General features: G+C 30.2%; 1 protein-coding gene across 1 annotated transcript in view; it reads right to left on the reverse strand.

Moving 5' to 3' along the window:
* Positions 1 to 1,963: 1,963 nt before the first annotated feature.
* Positions 1,964 to 22,379, reverse strand: part of LOC148313504 (uncharacterized) — a 26,526-nt gene continuing 6,110 nt past the window's right edge. Inside the window, exons 2-5 of the mRNA XM_088261200.1 lie at positions 17,030 to 17,159; positions 4,725 to 4,904; positions 2,711 to 2,847; positions 1,964 to 2,632 (exon numbers count right to left, since the gene is read on the reverse strand). Of these exons, the coding sequence (XP_088117326.1) occupies positions 2,387 to 2,632; positions 2,711 to 2,847; positions 4,725 to 4,904; positions 17,030 to 17,159 (693 nt within the window). The 3' untranslated portion in view covers positions 1,964 to 2,386. The remainder of the gene's footprint in view (positions 2,633 to 2,710; positions 2,848 to 4,724; positions 4,905 to 17,029; positions 17,160 to 22,379) is intronic.

Here is a 22,379-nt window from a genome sequence, read left to right on the forward strand (position 1 = left end):
AAAAACACTTCATATTGATCATAGAAAAATAATGAACCATAAGCAATCAAGAAATAATGAAGTGCGTTTTAATAATTTCAAATTTGATCAAATGATCACCTATGAGCAAAGAAAAGTTTTTTCGCTAGGTTCGCATATAGATCCAGGGACCAATTTCAAAACTTGAAAATTAGTTTGACTTCGTGAAACGTGCCAACCGTTTTAGTTGAAAAATTTGGTCGTTCGCAATAAAAATTAAATCTAGAAGTTATGTTTATATACTTGATGACAGGTTAGACCCTAATTTATGGTGAAACATTTATGAATCAAGGAAAAATATCATTTCCAGATCTTTCTTCTAATGTTTCCTTTAAATAATAAAGCTCAGTTTTCGATATTTTTACAATGCATAGTTAACTTTAGTTCTTATAAAGACATACTTTATACTAGTTTTAAATAAATAACAATGTTAACTTGTCAATTTCATACAATGGAAATTTACGAACTTCAAAAGGCTCTAACGTTGTAAAGGGGATTATTTTAATGTATGTTACAGAAATATCAAATGTTTATGGAGTGTGACCAGGACCATATTATTATGTTTATTATCTGAGTCGAGGTTTTTCACAAATCGTTTTTACTTTTTAATATTCAAATGACTACTAACTCACATTAAGGACTTTAAGTATAGTTCATGATCAGTTTATTTTAAATTTATTTTGATGTTGTACTGTATATTCCATATTTTCCTTCCCCATCCTCTTTCTTCTATCTATAGACAGGCCTCTAAAATATATCCTTCGCAGGTTTGTAAAAAAGGGCATTATTTGTACCAAAGTACTTTATTCTATGCAACTATTATATATTAAAAATTTAAAGTATAGTTTATTTTAAAAGGAAACTATAGTAGTTATAGTATATTTTAAAAGGAAAGTTTATGTAGTAGGTATAGTATATTTTAAAGTACAATAAACTAAAGTATCGTATATTTTAAAAGGAAACGATGGTCATACTCTTTAATTTTATTTTCTTGACCCTTTGGTTACCAAGGACTATTGAATTATTTAAAAACATAAATAATTCAAGAGTAAAATCTTATGTAATTTAAAAACGCTCTGTGCCATTGTTTTATCTTCGCCGCGTCGAAAATATACCTTGGGGTTAATTTATCTAAATGTATGATTTATAAAACATCTAAAACAAGTAAATGCTCCCCACTCAATGTGTAGACATTAAGGAGGTAGCTCCTTTTTACGCCGTACGTATAACACTAGAGATCAAACGACTCAATGACATCCGGCGTTGAAAGAAATAGGGTAGGGCGCGTGTAATTAACAATTTTTTTTATTTATGAAATGTGTGTATCAATTTATTGCATTTGTATCGATTTATTGCAAAAAAAAATTAATTCACCTTGACTCGTAAAAATACACAGCTTACTTTTTGAGGAAACGAAAATAGTTTAATGTACTTTGTTTTTTCATTTCTCTTTAAGTATTTTTGTAACTTCAATTTATGTAATAATACAACTTATATTAAAATTATAAAGTAACTGTAAAGTATCATCATATGTAAGATCAATAATTCTAAATTTTGATGTATAACTTATTGAAGAAAAAAAAAACATAATGTGAACCGAGAAATTTTGCGCAACCCTGAAGGAATCCCTAACATACTGTCCAAAATGTATCTGATAATTTTATAAATTATGACGTCAGATCTAACTGATCCGGTATTTCTCGCTAGAGTACCGAAAGCCGAAATATTGGATTTCGGTAACCAAAGGATTAAACACTGTCAGCGTATTAAACATACGCTATAATAATAGATGCTGATGATCCCTTTTATTATCTCTTCAGAGCCTTTATTTATAAATATGAGTTGTTCGTATTAATTACGATTTTTAAAAAATATTTTTTTATTCATACGTATGTATGTATCTCATTAAATAAAATAAAAAAAGTGAATAATAAATGAAACAACATTTTAAAAAAATACTTTTATTTCATAATTTGTGTTCAATTAAAGTCCTAAAAATAAATAAAAAAAACATTCGATCAAAATGAAAGATCTCTTTCAAATTGAACAAGATATTATGCAACGTCAACACACGCTACTATTCAACTAATTCATTTGCTCGCCTAACTCGCAATCCTCACTTTAGGTGATAAAGTTCGATCACCAAATAACATGTTGAATTTTAATTGGAATAAAAACTTAATTAAGTAATTACATTAATTGATTTACACCGTGACATCACCGGAATGTGACTGTGGTATTTACACATAAATATCTACACCTGGATGGGCTTGTAGTGGCACGGCGCGCAGTAGGTAAGTATCACCACTCGCGTATTTTTTTGTGAAAGATCATAGATAACGTGTAATTTATTGTAAAAATTCAAATTTTAAAGGCGGATTCCTTTGTTAGTGGCAGCGATGTAGTTGAGGAGTTCATCGGAATCTTCGCAAATGAAAGGTTTCTCGTGATAGCAAGCCACGTCATGCCAGGCGATGCCGTCATTATACACGTTGTTGAGTACACTCAAGCACGACTCGTGGGTTTGGTTAATGTCGTACTCCGCGTCGTCCGGCTGGCGGATCTTCTTGTGTCCTGTTTGGCTCCACGGGTTGTAGCCCCATCCGCCGGGAATCTGTGGAATAAGCGATCGCGATTAGCAAACTGTTATTGCTACAATAATAGTCCCTTAATTTTGAACCGCATGACATACCTGGTTGGTAGGTGAAATCTTGACTCTGTTGGCAGACCAGAACCACCCTAAGATGTTTTTGGGCACCAAGTCGTTTCGGTTTTCGCAGCCCTTGAAGTCGCACAGTCGCCCGCTGGTCCAGATGTAGGGGGCGTCATCTATTATTATAATTTACTTACTGTTATTTGCCATGTTAACAATATTTTATCAATTTAGAGGTAGTCAATGGTTACAAAAACCATTTTGACAATATTGATTCGTACATACATTGTTATTGTATAATATATTATTCTACTGAATATGAATTTACATGATTTTCATTTTCCTCGGACCTCGAAACTTATATAACTTATTGAGAATTGAAGATTTTCACGAATAATATTTGCTGCAAAACTTTCGAGGAAAGTTATTAGATATTAAATATTTTTTGAATGCTTGATGTTCATTTTTTTTTATTTATTACAATCTAGTTGTTTATTCACGGTTTAATTGATGAAGAAACAAAAAAATAAACAGATTCATTTACTAAGGCCTGTGTAACGTAAACTTTTCTACATACGTAGAAAACTCTTTAGAAAAGTATTTATTAAATATATGTATATATATATATATATATATATATATATATATATATATATATATATATATATATATATATATAAATATATACACACACACATATACATATATATTTATATATACATAGGTGTAAATACGTATCTTCTTTTATACGTTGCCCAAGATGCAACTCTTACTCTTGATTTCATAATGTACCAACATTATGCATGCATATTGTATGTCTACGTATTTCGTTTTAATAATCAAAACTTTGAAAGTTTTTCCTTATAAATGTTCGATTAAGTTTCTTCAAGGTGCTATTGGTAAGAATTATGAAAGATACATATGTTTAATGCATTAACCTTAAATATTGGGTTATTTACCAAATGTATACCGATGAAAACCATTACATCAATATAATAGCATTGGAACTGGTTTTTATAGGCCTTTATTTGTCAATCAATACAATATGAGACTACGTCGTAAACACATTTATATTTTACAAAGAAAGAGATGTTAACAATGTAAGTATCAGTATCAACATGTTGAAGGTATAGGTCCGTTACAAAAGTAACTAGTTTATTATAAAAGCCATTAGTAGGAAGAAAGTATTTGTACATGAAGCTTATGTATCAGGTTAATCTGTAATACATTTAACAATCAAATGTATCTTAAATCATAAAAACCATCTTTTGTGTATTTTAAAACATCATCGTGTAAAATAATATTTTTACACTTGCGATCATTACGATTACACGATTACACGATTTGCGACAAAAAGTTAAAAAAACCTTACAATAGATAGATTACACGTGGTCTAGATAATTTCAACTTTATTTCTGGGTATTAATTTCTGACGACTTTGACATTTTATGCATCCGTTATGTCAGGAAATTAATTTTACCTAATTAAACAAAAAGTTTACTATCTACATATAGTAAATATTTATTTATCTACATGAAGTAAAAATACTTCAATGAAAAATAATGTTTATATGTATTCGCAGGGCTTTTTTTTACTAACAAAAAAGGTCCCGGAACTCACTTCATGTCAAGTTTTTTACTAAAAAAAATATATATTTAAATATCATTTAAATATTCATTACAATGCCATATTTTATTATTGACGAATTATAAAAATGTAGATTGTAATTACGTAACCACAAAGATTTTGAAATTGCATATCGATCCGTATTGTCAAGAAATTAATTTTACCTAATCAAACAAAAAGTTTACTGAATTTGTTTTTTTATGAAGGGATATTAAAGTTAACCTTAATATGAAATCTATGCCCAGTAGCGGCCATGAATCTGAGATTCACATTTTTTTTAAATAATGACCTAAAGCCAACTTCGGCTGGATGAAAGCTGCACAAAGCGGGAAGATTTAAGAGGAACCCGCTACACATGTACTCGTTTGTCCGAGAATAAACGGACGCAGGGTTAGCGCATAGATAGATATAAGATGGCAATACTTACTCTGCTGAATAACTCTGAAGACCAGGTTGTTCTCCTCCTGGGTTTCCATGGATACGAGGTCCATGCAGTACTCGCGGCAGATATTCCTGGCGTCCAGCCAGTCGAACTTGCGACCCTTCAGTCCCGCGACTTGCTCGCTGAAGAAGTAGTTATGGCCTCGGTAGAAGAAGTCTTTTGGTCCTACAAAACAATGCGTAAATTATAATAAATTATTTATTAGCCAATTGTTTAACACTAACCTTCAACGTCTTAATTCGATTCCAATAATAATAGTGTGCCAAAATTTATACATGATTAAAATTTATAAACCATATAGGTAAGTTTATAAATTATTTGATAAATGGCTTTTACCATAGTACCGATCAATATTATGTTGATTGAATATTTTAAGAAATTTAAATTGAATATTTAAACCATAAATCAGAATTTTGGAAAATCTTATACGTTTTTATGATTAAAGTTTATATAGTTTACGTATTACACAATTTATTGAAATTAAGAAAGAGAAAATATACATGCCAATCTACTTTCATACATAAAGGCGGTATTATTTCATTATGACATTACGCTATTATGTATGTTTGTACATTTCCTCAAGGGAGTCGTTCACATTACACAAACTTGTGCAACTACGGTATGCAACCCCGAATGCCCTGACCATTGGTGATATTTTACTTTTCCTGTACCTTATTATTATTGTTATTTTTTTTAAATAATCTATCATAATTATCATCATCCTATTATGAACTAATCCTTTCTAAGCGACCTTGAAGTAGTATTTTACGAAAATGGCGCTGCACAAATTATCCAAATTATTATTACTATTCCTCCTCTATTTCATTTCCCATATAAAAGTAATGTATTTCGCCCTGATCTCCTTCACTCGCATCATCTGTATCATATTAAATACATAGATCCAAAAATCTAGAACTCAGGACTGTTCATTTTGCTTTCATGTTAATTTATAAATATAACAAAATTAATTTATATTTTGAATTGTTTGACCACTTGATAATATATTTATTGATCTACATAAAGTAAATTACTGTAATAAAAATAATGTTTTTATGTATTCGTAGGGCTTTTTAATTAAACTGCCGGAACTCACTTCATGTCAAGCTTTTTTCTAAAAAAAATATATTGTATTCAAATATCATTTAAATATTCATTACAATACCATGTTTTATCATTTGACGAATTATATAAATAAACATTCTAATTACGTAAGCACAAACATTGTTTCGTCTAATTGATTTTGAAAATTAAAAAATATAGCCGTATATGTATCCGTGAAAAAAAGTGCCGGAACGCCGTTCCACCGCGTTAAATGGAAAAAGCCCTGTATATTCGTATTAGGTAAGCACAGGTGGAGATTTTAACAGGATGTGCACATTTTTAACATTCTCAGGGCGCAGGGTCATCGTGATGGCCACCGCTGAGAGTAAATTGGCCTTCAGCATTCACCAGGCTGACCAGCGACCAGTTACTAACCGCCAGCCAGCAAGATGGTCAAGGGCGCTGGAGATCGGATGTTCCTGCTCTGAATATAATCGCTAATTACATCTTCGTGTACAAGTTGGTCCGTAGAAATACAATATACTCGTATACACAAGATCCGCTTCCATTTAAACGCCAATAAACTTTTTGTGATCTCAAGGTACTCTGCCTGTTGGTTTTAATTTTCCATGAAGTATTCGTGGTTTTGACCTTGAAGATCCTCGGACGAGTTGTTTTTTTTAATCATGTTCGTTGTCACCGTCCATTAATTACTGTATGTGAGAAATAACTTCGGACATAGGAAAAATATATATACAAAACCTTAAATTGATGGTGGCTATTGTACAATATTTAACCGTCTCGGATCTTTGGTGATTTATTAAGGATATTAAAGTAGGATTTACGATCTGGATTCGAAAGCTCGTTTTATCATGCAGCATCAAGCGATTGCTTTTTTTAAGGTTTGAATTTATTACCATCGTCGTTTCAAAGTCACATTGACCATTTCCGAAAAAATTAAATTTTATGTCCACATTTAAAATATTCAAGTACCTATATATATACTAAATACATACACACACATTTGGCTACATATCGCTCACTCCTTTCAAGAACGTCATAAATCAAAAAACTCGATTTTTCAGGAGAACGTTTTTAAAGTTTAAAAATATAATACAATGCATTAAAAATAAATATCAAACCAATTACTGAACTTTTTACTGTGCAACAGATCTTTTTAAGTAAAACCTGAAGTTTTTTCTCCATTTGAAAAATATTTTGTTTATTTTAAAAAATAATTAAACAATGCCTTTTCTTCAAAATGCAAAAACAACACTTTCTGCCCTGTGGCGGGTAAATATTAAGTTAAAAATATGCCGCTTCTGCTGGGATATAGTAAATTTTCTAGGCATTATTAAAGGAGCGTATTATCTATGAAAAACGAAGAAGGTAAAACATTCATCCATTTTTTTTAAATCTTAGAATTACACTAAACCAAATCTAGCAAAATTTGGCATGCAATGCCAAAAATCATAAAAAACAGTATTCTTCATAAGCATCGCTTCAATTGCTTTTCCTTCCCATCGATATGTAGTTTTTGTTAATAGTTTTGTTTCAAGATTATTGGCAAGTATGGAAACATAATTCTGTTTCCGTGATGTTCTGTGAGTTCTGCATTATTCTGCGTACAAAGGAGTTTTCTTTCACAAACCTCAATGCATATAAACACAACATAACGTGTGCTGTCAAATACAGCAAAAAACGATGATAATTAGCATAAATTATCAAATGGAAACACGCATAAAATACGAATGTATCTTATTTTTATTATCTATTGTTTAAAATTTTGCATTTAATTCGTGTAATTAAATGTGTAAACGAAAATCTTCGACGATTACTGCGTTTACTTTTAATTCTTGTAATAATATGTTTTTACTTTCAAAAGCTTATTTCAATTTCATTAAGTGATATTTTTCGTACGAATTGTATTATGATATAAATATTTAAAAAAAATACTTTTTAGCTTTTTAGTGGTGATAAAGAGACAAACATTCCATGAAAATAGTATTGTGTACTGTGATGAGTTTTTTCCTTCGATTTATCGAGTTATTCTAATTAAGAAAAGCTTCCAGAGGTTTGCTACTCACTTGACGCGCTTACTTTTAGCACGGTATTGCTAATCGGATGTAAAATAAGTATCAACTTAAGGATACAAGTACCATGAGTTACACAATTTGCTACAAAAAACCTTACTGAAATGTAAGTGTGTTGTAGGAAATAAATTGTTATCTCAATAGTGTAGGTACGCGTGATATTACGGATTACGAGTATTTCCAGCAACCACATAGCAAGAAACAAGACTCTGGTACAGAGAGCGATGTCCCCTACATTGTGTAACTCCATATGGAAATGAGGCCAAGGAGTTTCGTCTGCCACAGCTCTTACCAATCATCGCTTTGTGAATAGGAGTAGAGAAATATTTCGATCGACCACGTTATTAAACTGGCATGGAAGCGGTGGATGTACCAAGGTACCTATTTACTGACATGAAAGAGAAACCAGACTTGCATGATGCACCCATCACCCCAAACTACCATCTGGGTTCACCCAAAATAAAAGTCCTGCTATTTTTTGATGATTGCTATAACAAATTATCGATTTTTGATCCACAAGATATTAGAAACATTTCATTCGTTTTCCTTGTAAAACTCATACTTACTAGCTATTATTTTGTAACACATCGCTCACTCCTTTCAACAACGTGATATATAAAAAAAAACTTGATTTTTCGGGAGATCGTTTTTAAAGTTTAAAAATATAATAAAATGTATTAAAAATAAATATCAAGCCACTTATTGAACTTTTTACTGTGCAACAGATCTTTTTAGATAAAACCTGATTTTTTCTCCATTTGAAAAACATTTAGTATATTTAAAAAAGTTATTAAACAAAACCTTTTCTTCAAAATGCAAAAACAACACTTTCTGCCCTGTAGCGGGTAAATATTAAGTTAAAAATATGCCGCTTTTGCTGGGATATAGTACATTTTCTATGCATTCTGTGAACATGCACAACTGAAAATTGACGATTTTTGATATATGACGTAGTTGAAAGGAGTGAGCGACATGTGCTATATTATGAGGCATGATGTTTTCAAAAAATTATTTGTAATAATTGCAACTCAAAAACGTTAATTATTTTATCTGCTTTCATCTCCCCTTATTATTATTTCAAGGGTGTGCTATTTTACTTAATATATATTAAATTTATAACTACTTAAGTTACATTGATGGGTTAAAGACAATCCTTGTCAGCGATATACTACAGTAAAATAACTTTAAAAATGCGACGATATATTTTTTAATTATTTAAAAAAAACATCTGCACTTGTCAAAGTCGAAACTGGAAAAGACAAAATAAATTACCAAAATGAGAAAGAGATGAGGCCAAGGTGAGATTTGGCATGAAGTGCCATTGAATATGCTAACTAGATTTACATATTCTAAAATACTGTCAAGTTATGCATAAATACCAATAATTACGATACTAATATAAAATTTGCATTGTCAAAAATTCTAACAAGAATCTTCTTTACTATTTACGTAATGAATGACTTACATAATATTTATCTATAATATAAATCAGTGGCGATATGTATATCATATTATGTATGTATGTAAAAAGAAATCATATATAGCGATATGTATATCATATTATGTATGTATGTAGAGTAAAAAGAAGTGTAATGGTCAGCACGCTCGGCTACCGTTCTGGAGGCCCCGGGTTCGATTCCCAGAGGAGGAATCTAATAAATATAAGTGATTTTTTCACTGTAATATTTATTCAATATTACCCTGAACTGGTACCTGAAGCTGAGGGCTGATCACCTTTCCTTCGTGTGTTAACGATCAAGATAACACTGCGTTTATATGATGCAGTGCCCTATGCACCATTGGGGTGCGGATAAGGGTTTGAATGTAAAAAAAATGTCTCCAAGAATCTGGCTGTATTTTTTGATTTGTTATCTAATTCTGCATATTGGTCAGGAGATAACTGACGTCAGTAATATAAGGTCCAAGGCCGACTAGAGACAGGCCTGGGCGCACAAGGGTTTTTGAAATGTCACGTGATCAAATCGGTGTTCTAAAATTTGCAGTTCGAGCCAAGCGGAGTGCGTCGGTGCGTCCAGTGTTTACAAATGGCCGCGATTGTTTATGTTGATGTTCGTTGTTGCTTTATTTGTGTGTTGTTTTGATATTGAATTAAAAGCATATAAACTTCAAAGTGAGTGATTAGACAGTGAAGTGTATTTGAAAATTGAATTAGTAAGTAATTTTCGTATTTATAACACAATTTCGATGTTTATACGAGTTTAAATCTCATTTGACGTTTCAAAACGTTTCAATAAATCGTTGCTACTTTTTAGCTTATATAACAATGCATACTTATTTGTATTTCATTTTTAAGTGTTTATGTAACGTGAATATTGACACGTGTTTTATTTATAACTATACTTAATATTTTCAACAAAATCATTATTTCACATTTGAGGTTATATTTCGCTTACGAATCCATGAGCTTACTCACGAGAGATGATGTCGACTCAAATTTCTGTTCGTTTTCGTTATCATATTAAATTATTGTATTAAACATACACTATTCATGTTGAGTTTATCCAAGATAACCAAACGATAACCTCGGATGACCAAACTTAGCATTCTTAATTCCTACGCTTAATATCTTTGTTTCATTACAGGTGGTTTACAAAACAAAATGGGGAGATGTTGCAGCGTTTTTGGATGTAAATCCAACTACCGCTCTCAAAAAGAAAATGTATCCACATTTGCTCTTCCAAAAAACGATGCTCTACGGAAAAAAATGGCTTCGTCGGATTCCTACGGATTTTTCTGGAATAAAAAATCCATATGTTTGCATCAAGCATTTCGAAGAATCCATGATTATACGAAGCGACAGATGCACAGTACGCGAGGAAGCTATAGATGTGCCTCGCAAAATTCCCAAGCTTCGTGAGGGATTCCTACAATATTTCCGAGTGCTCTCAAATATCTATCCACCGCACCCCAATCAACTAGAAGACTCGCTGATGTGGAGACATCCCGGATGGAGATCGCTCTTCAAAACAGCCTCGATGACCTAAGAAAGCTGAATGAAGCAAAATCCATAAACAGTTTAGACGATTTAACTAAGACCAATCAAATTAAACCAGAATGGGTTTTAACGGAGACAGCGTTACAAAGAGTTTTGTGTTTAATTGACTTAAATGATGTGCCTTGTGTTTTGGGCGCTATTAAAGTAGTGAGTGATTTAAAAATACATTTATATTTAGGTAATAAGTTAGTAAGTAAAAGTCGTCATCCAAGAAATGTGAGTATAATCAAAAACGTAGATGATTTAAGTGACGTGATAAATTTTATTGAATCCTCTATCCATGACATTACCATCCCCGCCATTGATTTAAATGATGTTCTAATTATGTTGCAATCACACTTCCCAGATAGTGATCAGAGAATTATGTTCATTATAGAACAAATTAAGTATGCCGCTACCCTAAAAAATCTCCGTCGATACAGCGGGAATACTTTGATATTTGCAGCGTCAATGTTTTTACACTCCTCGGCTACGTATCATATGTTATTTAATACTAATTATTTGTGCATTCCTCTTGCTACAGCATTGGTATGGTTTAGTTTGCAAACAATTTTAGATTATTGTCCTGATGTTTTTATTAGTGGCCAGAATCAACTCTATATTTTAAATAAGATAAGTGTTTCTAAATTAAATTATTATTTCTTGAATCAAGGTGATTTTTTAAATGAATGTATTTGTAATAAGACTTTGCTAATAATATTAGAAAATATTTGCCATAGAACCTGTAAAATCCTTTTAAGTAACTTAGCAAATATCAAAAATGATGAACTTGCTGCACAAAGTTGTTCGGGATCAAGTAGAAAAGTACTAAAATTTTATTAGTTTTTTCTCATCCATAACCATCAACTATCAAACCTAATGTGTAAACTGTTTGAGTAAATTAATGTAACATGTCTTTAAATTAAATCCTTCACATAACATAAATCACATATTCTCAATTGTCAATTTAACAAAATTGAAGTATTTTGTTAAATTGAGTAGTACAAGATTAAATGCAAATGTTGTAATTGAATCGACTTATATGGTCACCAATATTAAGAAATTTACTTACATAATTATAAGCTTCTTTTCATGTCCAATTATTTTTCCATTTGATATCTTATGCTTAAAATATTTGTGTTGAATAGATTTTTTTCAATTACTGTTATATTACATGTTTTTAATGTTAAATGTGTATATGTATATACATATATATATATATATATATATATATATATATATATATATATATATATATATATATATATATATATATATATATATATATATATGTATATTTATATATATAAATATATATATATATATATATATATATATATATATATTATATATATATATATATATATATATATATATATATATATATATACATATTTATATATATATATATATATATATATATATATATATATATATATATATATATATAAATATATATATATATATAAATATACATATTAGAAATAATTATATTCCTGATGCATGTCTTTTATGGTGAGATTATAGCTTTGTGGTAATTTCTGTCCATTTTAAATTTTAATTTTACTTGGTAAATGCAACATTTTCTTGATGTCATTATTATAATTTACTTGTATAATTTACTGTAGGTTCCATTACTATTTTTGTGTTTTTGAGTATGATATATTATATTTTATATATATATATATATATATATATATATATATATATATATATATATATATATATATATATATATATATATTTACATATATATATATATATATATATATATATATATATATATATATATATATATATATATATATATATATATATTTACATATATATATATATATATATATATATATATATATATATATATATATATATATATATATATATATATATATATATTATATATATATATATATATATATATATATATATATATTTATATATATATATATATATATATATATATATATATATATATATATATATATATATATACATGTATATGTGTATGTGTATGTGTGTGTATATAAGAAAATAAATAATGCCTTTTTATGTAATATTAATTCGTTTTATTTTTACCTTTCCTTTTTTGTATAAACTGTTATCATTTAAACATCTGGATTTTCGAAAATTGTAGGTTTAAACCTTTAAAAAATAATCCGAAATTCCACTCGCATATCGCACGCGGACAATAGCACTGACTTCGTAATTCGGCGTTTGCGCGCCCAGGCCTGTCTCTAGTAGGCCTTGTATAAGGTCAGTATTTCGTATGACACGTTCAATATGTATAACCTAGCCCTAAACCTAACCTTTATTTGTTTTAACCCAAATAAAAATAATAATTTTTATCCAGTACATACTGACTGTATATAAAAGAGTATGATCATTGAGAGTTTAATATTTTGATACGGATGTTTGTTTTTCAAATTGTGGTTTATAAATTTGGTTGTTGAGTAAATTTTCAAATGTATATACTTATACATATATATATATATATATATATATATATATATATATATATATATATATATATATAAATCTTCATGCACCTATTACTCTTTATTATAAGTGGTACCAAGTATACACATATTATTTTTTTGACATCTCATCAAAGATGAAGAAGAATATGGAAGTCTGGGCATTTACGGGGCTGACGACCGTCATAGGCTGGTTTAAGTGATCACTTTACACACGTGTAACATTCACCAATTCTACCCATTATTGACAACCACGCTACTCAAATTCTTGGAAGTTCTTTATACATGAACCAATTTAGAAACCTTGTTCTTGAATCACTAGAACTTCACTAGAGACATCTATTGCTGAGATGTAAAGAAGCTTTTTATTAAGCAGAAACTCTTATATTAGTATGTGAGGTCCGAATCCTGGATTATAATCACACACATGAGAAACGCCAGAAAATACCATTTTCATTTTTATTATTTAAGCTTATAATTTAACCAGATAATTTATTTACAACATTTTATTTTATTTGGACACACTCAAAATGTTGTAAGTATACACATAATGAACTTGATCTCTCGATTGATTCTAAGGAAATTAAATCATGCAAGTATTAAAATATTTTTGTTGTTTGACCTATCTTTAATAATAACATTATTTATTTATAGGCATTTAATAATAGTTATGATGTAAACATAATCATCATATGCACCCATATAGTTAAGACTATATAGTATCATATAGTAAAGGCCAAAAACATTTACGTCAAGTTAGAAAGGATTTTTTAATTAAATTACAAATTTTAAAACATATGTATAGTAGAGAACCCAACTTATAACATAATAATAGTATGTAAATATATATAAATTACACGTTTAAATAGTTTTAAAAGGATATTGCCAAAATATCACATAGTTACATGGTAATTATTTATTTAAACGCCGTTTTATACTGAAGTAATAATAATAATAAATTTTGATAATTTCTATAGCGCCATTTTCGTAAAATACCACCTCAAAGTAGTTTCAATAGAAATAAAAATAACGAAGAGATGAGGGAATGTTATACATAATTCACATAATTTAAATTATGTAATATTAAACGTTTTCGATTTGGACAAAAAACAAATAATCAGGTACAAAACGTGAAATGTATCTATAAACGGCAGTAACGGTACTAATTTATTGTGTATACTAGTAAGTTTATCAGATTATTTAGCACTAAAACAGCACTTTAAAGAAGTTTTGTACGTAAGTTTGGGATGATAAGCCCTTTAAAGTTACATTACAGCTTTTTTTCTTCACAGTCATCACCAATTTCTCTAACCGGGTAGGTAAATATGTAATGTTTCATATACCAGCCACGTGACTTGTACCGGAATGTACTGTTGTTATAAGAAAATTTGTCTGATCAAAAAGAGAAAAATATTCTATAATAATTTACAATAAACCTAAGCGTACGGTAATTTAATTACTTATCATTTAAGATGACGTTAATATCGATTGAAGTGTTCGGCTATTGAGGTGAACAGACCGGTTTGGTGTAGTACACACTACTGTTGCATACTCGCACTTAACACAAGACACGCTATCTTGTGACTTATGAAGTAATCCTTCGGTAAGTTTCCTATTGAAGTTTCGTATTAAAGCTAAAATTCGTCTCTTTATTATAACTCGCTTAAATCGTGAAATCACCACGCACGAACAATGAGCGCTAAGAACGAGCGAGAAAAAAACCATGGGAAAATCTCGAAGAACATTCAATTATTATTGATACACGTTTTGCAGATATAGACAAAACCATTTTACAAATAATATATCTCTAACGAAAATATTAGTATGTACCTACTTAATTTGGTTCGATGTTCGATAATGGTCGTGACTCGAAAGCCGTAAGACAAATTTGCAGGCTATGTAAGATACCATATTACGTCGGGCGCATCGTAAACCGAGAAAACGCTCCATCTTGTGTCGGCATTATTTAAGTTTTGCAATGTTTACCTACCGACCTACAAGATACTAGGTCGGGTCACTGTTCGGAGTTCGGATCTATCCACATTCACATTGCTCGATCAGAGGTGAGTATCGGGTAGTCATTTTGAATAATTTTTCGAAATTGTTACAATTTACATTTTGTCTTACACCATTTATTTCGTACGTTTACGCATCACTCTTTGAAGGACATGTAGAGGTTTTAAAAATAAATTACGGAGGATTAAAATAGTCGCTGATTTTGTGATTTCACTGGTATACATACTTACAACAAACTCCGAGTAAAAAAAGGAGAAATTTCGAATGAGAATTAAAAGAGGAGGGTTAAAACTCGATGTGAAATTACTGGTTTTTACATATACATGTGTACCTCCTATATTTTGTGAGTATACTCGTATCCGCATTATTGGTATTGAATTAATTAAAAGCAATATTTTAGATGAACATCAAACGAATAAATAAACAAAAACTAGTTTTGTACAAACGCATACAAATGTATAATTATTATTTTTGTTTTACAACATATTTATGTATGTATATTAATTCGATACTATATTATCATTAAAATAACATTAAATCCAATTCAATTATACTCAGACCATAACATATATACCGAACAAATATACCAGTTTTCGTCAACCAAAAAAATATATTGAATACACGTATTATGTACGTAAAAAATAAACCGATGAAAAAGGTGGCTTCAAATTTGTCGTTCATTGGAGTTTTCGCTTTCAGTCGTTTCGAACCGGTCAAAATACACTTTCCATTAATACGGTAAATGGGCGTATAGTACTTACATATTAGCATGTGTAAGTGGACCACAATATATAAACATATATAACAATTATTATATATATTATATTATAAGTCATAGACCAGATTTTTATCTCAATCATGAAGATTTGATGAATTTTATTTTAAAAACGTGTATATCTATTTTAGACTGTTCATAATATTTTTGATTTTTTTTTATTGGCCATATACAATACTTTAATTTAAACAGTTTAAGACTAATATTATTAGAACTTTTATTTTATCATTAGAACTTTTTTTTTGGACAAGGGCTACTTACAAAGGGTTCTTATTTCGTGGTACTCTCCACTCCGCAAAAAATAAATAAATTTGGGAGAAAAAGGGGGCGTTGTAAAAATATTACTCAGATATTTGTATTAATAATTAACAATTTATTGTTGAAGTAATCGACTTTCATTGATTCACTATTTTAATTTGTATCGTGTGGTCGAATCAAGGATATGTAAATCTCGTCCTAGTAAATTGACTGGTAAATATTGTAAATCTCTGACTGTCTCTTCTAAGAAGTTTGTTTTTGTATTCCAGTTTGAGAAAAAAAAAATGTGATTCCTTATTCTGAGAGAAGCTCAATGAGAAGAATGTGTGTGTGTGTATTCCGTAAAACACATTATACTTCCTAGTAACTTTCTATATATTCTTACTACTTATTAATCATACATTCTTATTTTAGAAAATTAAGTTGATGATTTGATAATTTTAGAATACCGACAGGTCTATTCTGTAAAAGTTGTTAACGACTTAACAACTTGACAACTTTGAAAAAAAATGCAACCCTGTTATATCTGTCATTTATCTTCGATCTATCGTCGTACTTTCAATTTTCGCAATTATAAGATTATGACATTGTAGTAAGTAAAAAGGAAAGAGGAAAACATAAGTTATAACAACACTTACTTTGGGCGCATTTCTGGGCATTGGGGAGAGTGAGGAAGCGTCCAGGGCGGTTCTGCTGGGCCCGGATCTCGTTAATGGCGCCCGCCACCAGCGTCGCCAGCGCACACATCAGCATACACGTCAACTTCATCTGCAAAACAATCCATCCACATTATTACTACCCTCGAACCTTCTATCGCATTATCATTCTTATCATGATTTTCTCGTACGTTCGTAAATAAAATACAGTTCAAAAATTCCTTTTCCCACGACTTATCCGATTTCTTTTAACCCTTTCCGGTCCCCCAAAATTAAAAAAAAAAATCTAGGTAGACAGTTACATTCCAATTGGAAAAAATATATTTAGTCCTCTGCTCCACATACTGTTGTAATAGATACGAGTGACAAAAATGTAAGCTTGGAATTCAAATAAATAATACTTATGATGAGAAAAATGTTGAAAAACATCCAACATGGGACCTAAGAGCAAAAAATCGATGTCGAATGAGATTGGACCAGTAAGGGTTAACCGTATTTTGTATCGTATAGTTTAAACCGAAAGTTATAGTTTATATGCGAGATCCAAGACGTCTTAAGGTGGGGAAGACAACGAAGAAGATAATGGTATACGCATGTGAGGATAATGGTACCATCCAGATTCCACCACATCGCACTGCGAGGACAACCCCAAGGTAGACGACTCCGGCAGACGACTCCCGGGCAGACCGCCAAAGAGATGGATCGACAGCTGGGAACCAACATCACAGCAGGCTAATCTCTCTTAAAAATAGGTCACAAGGCCTACACCAAGAAGAAGAAAGATATATTTTACACCCACGCACCGGCTATGCGTATGTCGTTTTTTTTTATGTATTTGTATTTTGTATACCATATGGTATATGGATTAGTAATATAAAAATTTAAAACTGAAATATAAACAAAAATACACGTAAATAAAATTACTCTCTTTAATTTTTGTTCGGGGGGTGTTATAGGTATGTACCCACTACTGATTATATTAATTCTCATATTGTCCTACTTAACATTTATTTATTTTTAATGCATATCTTACCGACTTCTATAACCACATACGACCGATCTGCAGATAAACTAAAAAGACAACACAGCCACTTACAGAAAAAAAATCGTGACGTTTTGTGTCTACCTAGGGTAAGATCTGCGTTCTAAGCAAAACAAAAATAACGAAGAAGAATAGAGAAACAACAGGATGAAATTAGTTTAGTTGTTAAGCAGGAGATATTTTTTATGACGACCGCGTCAACGGTCATCAATATTTAAGAGTCACACAATATTTAATATTTAATGTCCACAGTCAATGGTAAAGCAAAGCCAACAATTTCATTAGCATTACTCAGTTCAGGCATAAGGTTGTAAATTGCTTTACCGATGTAATGGTACTGGCACTGCCAAAGAAGTGTCGATTCTCGAATGTGCAATCAGATCCATTTTTTTGTTTCTTATATAATAACTATGAGACCCTACTGTAATTCACATAACCTCAGGTATATACGATTAAAGAAATACATTGAATGTTCCTTTCATTAAATCGTAGACATCCGGTACACGTTGAATGGAAAGATGGCTGAATTATGATTTTAAAATAATGTTAAATAAAATTATATTAAAGTTCATTGTCATATATATCCAAGTACACGAATTACATGACACGTTACCAATGACTTAACTGTTTTTACTTCCTGGTTTATATTTAACACTGTCATCATTGATCCGCAGTTTAAAATAAAAATTCCGAAATACCACTTTGAAAATATGTTTTACGATTTTGTCAAATTGATTTTAAGATTAATTTCTAACAATAGAAAATATGACGTTTTTTAACATTACATGCATTGTGTATAATTATCACTATGACGAATATGCATACTTACATAATATTATGTGTACATTTATAATGATTAATTAATACGTGAGCAATAATACTACGGCTTGTTTAGACAACGTTTTACAGGTCGAATGACTTCATTCACCATTGTTGCATTCAAACGTGAATGAGGTCTTTACCATTTGCTATATTATTCATTTGCAATGTATGTAACTAATGGCATGGCATAACAAAAATATTGGAGATATACTTTTTATGCATTTTAATAAGAAATGGGGGTATATTTTTAGATATGTATAAATTTTTAGCTTAAAGTATGAAAAAACACACACACACGAATCAAAGAAGTTGTTTTAAGTGCTCATAAATGAACTTCCATACCTACTATGATAGTGTTGAGTATTTGATAAAATAAGGGTAACATTTTTGATAAAATAAGGGTAACATTTCATTTTTAACAACAATTTTTTTTTAAATATTGTCGTTAAATTCTTAAATGCTAACAATAATTAAAATGATGAGAAAAAAACTGCACTAACACTTGTATTAAGAGATATTCCTCAAGATTGGAGTAATTTCTTCTGCAGGTACTATTACGACATACCAGAGACACGGTAATACTTACATTTGTATGTTTGTAAACATATTTATTTTTCAAAGGTCACCATAACATGATGTAATTTTTTTCCAAAATAAAAACTTCATGTATATAGTTGATAGTAGGCACTCGAATTTGGCATTTAAATTATATGTTGCATCGTTATAAAATACCAACACATTGGCATCGCTTAAAGAACCTTTATAATATTTAATTAATTTTTAAAAGTTCATTATTAATTTGGAAGTATGTTACAATATAATATTTACTCAATCGATGATATTTGTACGGGCACATATAATCATGAATAAAGGCAATGCGAAAAAGCTACATAATATGTACTTAAGAGATTCCCATTCATACATATATTCATTAACAGGTTTAATATGTACCTATTTAACTATGAGTTGTTCATTGAAGTTTTTTTTAAATCAAGAGTGTCATTTTTCAATGAGTTTCGGAGATGCGTTTGCTCACGATAGTAATTTAATATTTATTTCACGCATGGTTTAAACATTTTATTTTGAATCCGAGAGAAAGTATTTCATTTATTGTTCAACGGTGTGATGAATAGTAAACAACATTGTTCACAGAAATTACGCTTTTAAACGAACTCATTTAGAAAGCTAATGAAATCAAAGTAATATCGTGATGCAAAGTACAGAAGCGATGGCGGCGTTATCAATTGGATTGAAAGTAAAACCTTTTCCTGTTACGTTGACTTTTCTCACGTTCTTCGACGCGCACTTTATTTCTAATCCATTACATCTGTGACTGATTTCCTAAGCCGCTTTATTTGTTCCTATTCACGCGACAAGCAAACAAACCATGGAAACGTGGGCTTATTTCTGAGCAAACTTAGGATTACCTACCTACTATACTTTGTGAATATAATTACCATACACGTATACATTACATATTGTAACTGCATTGTTAGTATCAAAAACAATTCCGACAATTTTCTACTCGAATTAAAAATTGCAAATACGACCTTGATCGAATATTTCACACGTTTTTTAATAGATACTAATTTTATTGTTATTGTATTTCTTCGATACTGGGTGAGATATTAAAAAAACATGTTAGAACATATTTCTAGTCCCACTTATCTCGGTTTCCCCTAATTAATCAGAATACAATTACAACCGACTATTATTTCTTGATGTATTAATGTAGTACGGGTAAGGTATTTTTCATTTATTTTTTAATATAATTATTAGTTTTCAATGTTTAAGATTGTGTTATTAGATCAGGGGACTGAAATGTAATTTTCTTTTTCAAACTTGCGTTTGGGTAGAAAGATATTCTGACAACAGGAAATAACATCATATTACCGACTTTGGGATTATAATTTATTATTGATTTTTTTTTAATTAATTTGCAAACATGCGATCGAGTTAAAAGACAATCAGGTAATTAGGGTATTTGTAGGATTTATTACTGTACCAACTGACGAAAGTGTGAGTTAGTAATATTTATTATGTATACTTAGTTATTTTCTTACATTTAACAAACTATATTCTAACAGAACATGTATCTCATGTTATTGTATTGATGCCTTTATCCGGCAGACGTGCACAAGTTACGAGTGGCGAGTAGGTAAATAATTCTATTAGCTTTACTATTTACTCTCTTACGTCAAGTTTCTAACCTTTCCGTCTTGTTTGATTTTTATGTAAAAATAATAATTCTATTTTTCCGGGTATTTACCGAGTAACTTAATCCACCGACTCTAAAATAAACGTAATATTGACATATCTGTAAACATAGTAAATGCCTACCAAATATTTATTATGTCTGACTTCGTAACGTGCATGCGGTCCCGGGTATTTCTGATAGTCAACATATTAATATGTATTTACTCTTAGTACATTTTCACTAATAAATCATTTATGTTTTCCTGGACCGACACTACGGTTTTTGACACGGATTTTCCCGAACCCGAAAACCCGGGGAATTTTTAATTACTGACCGGGGTATTAGTTGTTTATCAATACAGTAAAATATCAATTATATTCCTTAATTTGAAGACTGACTTTAACTAGTCGGACTCTGTACGGCTCTCAAACAAATGAATAAAAAATATTATAAGACGAAGTAAGTTTGAGCTGTGTTGGCGGTGTCGTACGCCATAGCTCTATTTCCCTAGGGGAACCGGGTTTAAAAAAATTGAAAATCGAAAACGCCAACTGCCACCCAAGATTAGGATAACACTATTTCAGTTTCAGTGATTGACACACTACTGAAATAGGAAAGAAAGAGATGTAAATTTGTTTACAATATTTAAAAAAAACTGTTCATTTCCAGAGCATTCAATTAATTTACAATGCTGTGTATTAAACATTATACTAAAATTTATCTTACGTTGTTTTCTACTGGTTTACTTTAAAAACTCCTTAATTATGTTAACTCTTCGATAATTGTGAATACCCCCGGATGGTTAAATAAATTAAATAAATCAATAATATTAAATAAAAATACCTTTTTAACGGAAAATTAGCTACACTGGTAAAAAATGATTCGTCGTTAAAATTCTCTGAAAAAAATAATAAAGAAGCACGGCAAAGTATGTAGTGACCCTGGCCTCCCCTTAGGCATAAAAGAACATACTTTCACAGAACGTACTAAACAACCAATCTACGTACTTTAATGGTACCTACAGCTATTTCACGGGTCGCAGTTGGTAACCATATTAAGTTAAACAACGAAGTTCAATCACGTGGTACAAATAACCCGCTTATACCTACATACTCGTAAATATAACTATCTATTATCGATACACACGCTTCCATTATATCTCCTGAGATAATAACAGCATTCGATCATCTTTAATACCAGGCATACGAACAAATCAAAGTTTAGGTTACGAAACTTGAGAAACAATCTCTCTTGACACAGATGTTGACGGA

The sequence above is a fragment of the Brachycentrus maculatus genome, unplaced genomic scaffold, assembly GCF_059751285.1.
Source record: "Brachycentrus maculatus isolate JH-2025_06_01 unplaced genomic scaffold, ASM5975128v1 h1tg000010l, whole genome shotgun sequence".
Taxonomy (NCBI): Eukaryota; Metazoa; Arthropoda; class Insecta; order Trichoptera; family Brachycentridae; genus Brachycentrus; species Brachycentrus maculatus.